The 4,949-nt window shown below is 42.4% G+C and overlaps 1 protein-coding gene across 1 annotated transcript in view; it reads right to left on the reverse strand.

The window, feature by feature from the left end:
* Positions 1–28: 28 nt before the first annotated feature.
* The window catches only part of LOC107109031 (AMP deaminase 1-like), a gene marked incomplete at its 3' end in the record, with an annotated part of 23,305 nt that continues 18,384 nt past the window's right edge, over positions 29–4,949 (reverse strand). Inside the window, exons 6-11 of the mRNA XM_015409607.1 lie at positions 3,426–3,645; positions 2,833–2,962; positions 1,634–1,828; positions 838–969; positions 560–723; positions 29–155 (exon numbers count right to left, since the gene is read on the reverse strand). Of these exons, the coding sequence (XP_015265093.1) occupies positions 29–155; positions 560–723; positions 838–969; positions 1,634–1,828; positions 2,833–2,962; positions 3,426–3,645 (968 nt within the window). The remainder of the gene's footprint in view (positions 156–559; positions 724–837; positions 970–1,633; positions 1,829–2,832; positions 2,963–3,425; positions 3,646–4,949) is intronic.

Raw genomic sequence — 4,949 nt, forward strand, 5'->3', positions numbered from 1 at the left:
AAGCTCCCTCTTTGGTAGCAGAACTCACATGGCGCAGAAACACACTCAGCTCCTTGTTGTTCTGTGGGTTAATTGTTGCCTCAAACACTGGCACAAAGATGTTCTCCAGCATCTTCCCAAAGTGTGGCAAGAAGTTCTTAGACCTGAACACATCACTGGGGGAAAGACAGAAACATTCCAGATCAGTCAGATACAGAAAGAAAAAGTAAGCATGTTGCAAGTGGAGATACTGATGAATGGAGTCAAACTTTGGTTTCTGCTCTGGACAGTAATTAGCCCAGTCTATAGGCCAGAGGCAGTTGCAGTCCAGATTGATATCCATTGCCCCAAAGAGTGGAAAGTGGGCCATTGAGAATCAAGGCTGACACTTTCTGCATAGCTCTCTCCCTTGATCTGCCCTCTTTTGTGATCACATATTAGAGTGATCACATATTAGAAATACAATCCGGCAGTTGTTTTTTAAAAACATGTGATCTACAGACTCCATCAATATTCAGCTAAGTTGGTACTTCTGAGGTGCTACTTTGCAGTGTCCCCATTCTTTCTCCACCGTACGTACTAGATTCTGGGCACCTGGATCATCCATTTCATATTGGGAGAATAAACACGGTGTTGATTGAACCAGTTGGCTAATTTGGGCCACTCTTCTGGTGTACGCCCATAGATGGAGAGTCGTGGCTCTGCATACTGGTACTTGGCGTCCTCCAGGTCAGAGCCAACCTCCTGGAAATCAGAGGGGAAAGGGATAACTTACGCCTGATGTGCTTCCAGGGACTGGCCTTATCCTCAAACCACTGGCCATACGGACACCAATGCTTGCATACCATATTGTCTAACCTTGATGATTGTGGCAAAGTATTCACCATTGAGGGTGTTTTCCGTTTTGAGGTAGAGATCACGCAGCTCACTTGCACCTACTGGATTATACTTGGCATTGAACTTGTCAAAGCGTTGGAAAGTCTGGCGACCCTGTAGCATAAATGAGGTGCATATTACACATTTGTTACCCTTTTAAAAACAACCTAATGAGGACTGAAAATGCTCCGTAAGGAATATTTAGTTAAAAGGGAAAGGAAAGGGTAGGAAAATTAGTCTAAAGCATCTGAGGCAAAGCGTTGGAAAGTCTGGCGACCCTGTAGCATAAATGAGGTGCATATTACACATTTGTTACCCTTTTAAAAACAACCTAATGAGGACTGAAAATGCTCCGTAAGGAATATTTAGTTAAAAGGGAAAGGAAAGGGTAGGAAAATTAGTCTAAAGCATCTGAGATTTTGTGGAAAGTGTGGATGGGGCAGATTTTGGGGGGTGAGGTGGGATTTCCCAATTATTCCTCCTTTTTGCAGATCTTTGTAGGTTCCCTGCCCATAATATAAAATAGCAAAAGAACTGAAAGCAGACCCATAGAAACAAACACAAGTCAAAATCAGTCAGAAACACCATCAGCATGTAGCAGAGAAACAATCTTACATGTCATAAAATCATGGATACTTTTAAAAAAAGTTTTCACATTAACATGATAGTCACCAAGTTAATGGGTGCAGGAAAAAGTGCAAAGAACACTTGCTGGACCAACGAATGATGGGAAGGTTAACCACACCCAGGGGCATAGGCAAGGCAAAGTGGGACTCACTGCGTGTACATCAAGTGAGTCTACAGTCAGGTCATAGGGGTGAAGATTCAGCTGCTCAAAGAGCTGCTTGAGTGTCAGTGTCTTGTCCTTGGACTTGTACACCACCCTTTCAGAATTTATCCGGTATGACTTCTTAATGAATCGTAGCAAGTGCTTCTGGTTCATGCAAGCTGCAGCATGGATATGTGTGTCCACCTGTCAGAGAAGACAAATGTCAACCCAGGGTCTGTCCAAATGCTTTCATGTTCTACCTGTTCCAGAACTATCACATCAGTTGTAAGAGACACTGATCAGGGAGGTCCCAATAATCCCATTTCGAAAACCATGCGACCAGAATAACTGCAATTGCATTCAGTTACTACAGTCTGAGCCTATTGAAATCAATGGAGAAACTGCAGTAACTGCAAACAAGTGCACTGTTACTTATGTAAATGCAAGTTTTACTTAGATGCACTTGACCTATTCTGCTTTTTCTTTTGAAAGATCAAAAGTGGCTGGCATTTTTTGAAGGATGGAGGAAGGCACAGTGTACAGCAGGCACTGAGAGAAACACAATGCAAGTAAGAAATAGTAGGTTTCAGGAGGACTGGGTTATGATAGGGACGGTGGACATTGATATACCCCTGGATCAGTGATGGTATATAAACACTCAGATAGTTGTGGGCAGCTGACACTGGATTTCCAGTGTAGCTTTAGTAGGGGAATTAGCTCTCCTGCATGTGCAAAGTCCCAGATTTAATTCCCAGCCCCTCCAGTTGTCTGTCTATTGATTGGCAGCAGCTCTCCGGGGATCCCCAGAGGTCTTTCACATCCCTTGATTCTTTCAACTCTATCCCTTCCTCCATCTACCTCCTCTCTGTTGTATTCCTTTAACTGAAGCCGTAAGCTCCTCATGCACATTTATGATACTATTATAATAGCAGCATTACATCTTTATAAAGTGAATTTTCTAAAAACTAGGAGAAGTCCTAGAAAGAATAAGACAGTTTTCTTATGGATGAGCCTCCAAAACTCAAGAGTCCTATAATTAGGAGTAAGCTCTCATCCTGATTCATACATTTTTCCCTCTACCATCATTATACTCTCCGGCCTGTGCTAGTCGTGGCTTGTAGCGACAGCGATTCTTCAGATATGCTGCATCATAGAGCATTATTATACCTTCTCCCCTAAGAAGACAACTCCTTACACAGATTCCCCACCTTCCGACAATTGTAGAAGTCCCGATGAGGGTTATTCTTCAGCTCCTTCAGCTCCTCCATCTCATTCAACATCTCATGCACTTTGAATTTGGAGGAGAGGAACTTGAGGCGACGGTGCGTGTAGGTTTTACTGTAAGAATCAAAGGAAACAGCATAGCCACATGCAGGTCTTTCACAGAATAAACCACAGAGCACAGGTTTACTGAGGCTCACCAATGCAAATAGTGTTTGCCAGAACCACCAACCCTCTTGTTTCCTTTGCCAGCTAGAACTGCAACTGAAGACCACATTTCAGGGTGACCAGACAGAAGAATCCACTGTGGCAGGGATAGGTATATTACTCTTAGGAATGCTTGGTTCTTACTTCTTTTCTACTGATACACTGATACTGAATGTAGAAGCCATCATGGGCAGCAGAAATTGAGTGTCAGTAAGTGGCAGCAAACTGAAAGCTATGTAATTTACTTCCCCCCCCTCCATTATGGGCAGGATGCCTTGTAGATTTCCTTCCTGAGGCACCATGCTATCTTGGGTTGGCCCTGTTTTTGTGTGGCATGGACATACCATAAGAAAAGTCTCTCTAGGACACTTACACAGGCCCCTGAGCTATCAGGGCCAGCAGGAAGTTCATGTCATCAATGAAGACCTCCAGGTCAGGGTATGGCAGGTCCTTGGGCTCACCCCGGGCAGCTGCTGCTTTGTCAGCATAGACGTACACCACACCTTCCTTCATCTGCACATGGTAGCCCAGATTCTCAGGGAGATTGTCAGACTGGAAAGGATCCTCACCATCCTTTGCAGCTGGAGTGAACACTGAATCAAGAGAAGAAACACAGTAGTGATGGGCAGGAAAGAGGCCTGTCAGGGAAGTTAAAATGCCCCTGGAGGAAGCCAGGCTGAATGGCCCCCTGCAGCACATCCAGTCAGTACTATAAGGACCATTGTCAACAATGAGTGTTGTCTCATCTGTGGCCTCCTCCTGCATCATACCCCCTTATTGGCCAGGTCTGAGCCAAGTGGCACCTGCAGTGCTGGCCTCCTAGGACTTGACTCCCCTTGTTCCATGCTGCTAGCGGACCTCCAGGGCAGTGGCCCACTGGGCTCTGCCGCTGTAAGTCAAATGGCCAGTGGGAAAAGAGAAGGCTTATATATCTACTTAGGTGAGATTCTGAAACCGTGAGAAAACCAGCTGACTATTGAGATCGGCTTAAATCCCCAAAGTTCAATGACATCATTGTACCTTTCCTGCAACAAGGAACTTTTGCTAAGATTTTTGCCTTTGTTCCTTTTTTTAAAAAAAAACCTGTCCCGAAGGAAAGAATTTTATTAAGATTTTTAACACACAATCACATACAAACATAAAACAAACATACACACACACACACACATAAATGGGGGTACTTAATTTTTTTTTGACCAATCTTATGCTTATGCCTAAATAACATAGTTTTCTATTCTTGTGTACCGTGAGCTTCAACCATCTAACAAATCTTTAAGGAATACATAGCTTCAGATTATAAAACAAATTGTCTGTCAATGCACTCTTGCCTACATAAAATTGTCATACCAGCTATAAAAACGTGCCCATGTATTCTGAAATGTAGAGTCCGTCAAACCTTTTATCAATGAAGTCAATTTATCTAATTCTGCTGCCTCCAGAAATTTATTTATAAATTCTCTTTTCGATGGTGTCTCTAGTGACTTCCAATATTTCACATATAGGATTCTTGCAGTTACATATACAATCAAATAACGGTCATCCTTCTTAGAATTTTCTGGCAAAATGTTCAATAATAAAACCTCTGGCTTAAATAAGACAACTGTGCCTAACACTTTTTGTAAAATTTCATGCACCATTACCCAATCTTTTTTAGCTTTTTCACAATGCCACCACATATGATAAAATGAACCAACCTTATTTTCACATTTCCAACACTTGTTAGAACACTTAGGATCAAATTTTGCCAATCTTTAAGGAGTTACGTACCATCTATAACACGTTTTATATACATTTTCTTTATACGGAATAGCCTTAGTAATTTTAATATTTTTTCCCATATTTGTTCCCACTGTTCTAGATTAATACTGTGACCAATGTTTTGGGCCCATTGAATCAT

Source organism: Gekko japonicus, unplaced genomic scaffold (genome assembly GCF_001447785.1).
Source record: "Gekko japonicus isolate JY-2015 unplaced genomic scaffold, Gekko_japonicus_V1.1 scaffold2324, whole genome shotgun sequence".
In the NCBI taxonomy this organism is placed as follows: Eukaryota; Metazoa; Chordata; class Lepidosauria; order Squamata; family Gekkonidae; genus Gekko; species Gekko japonicus.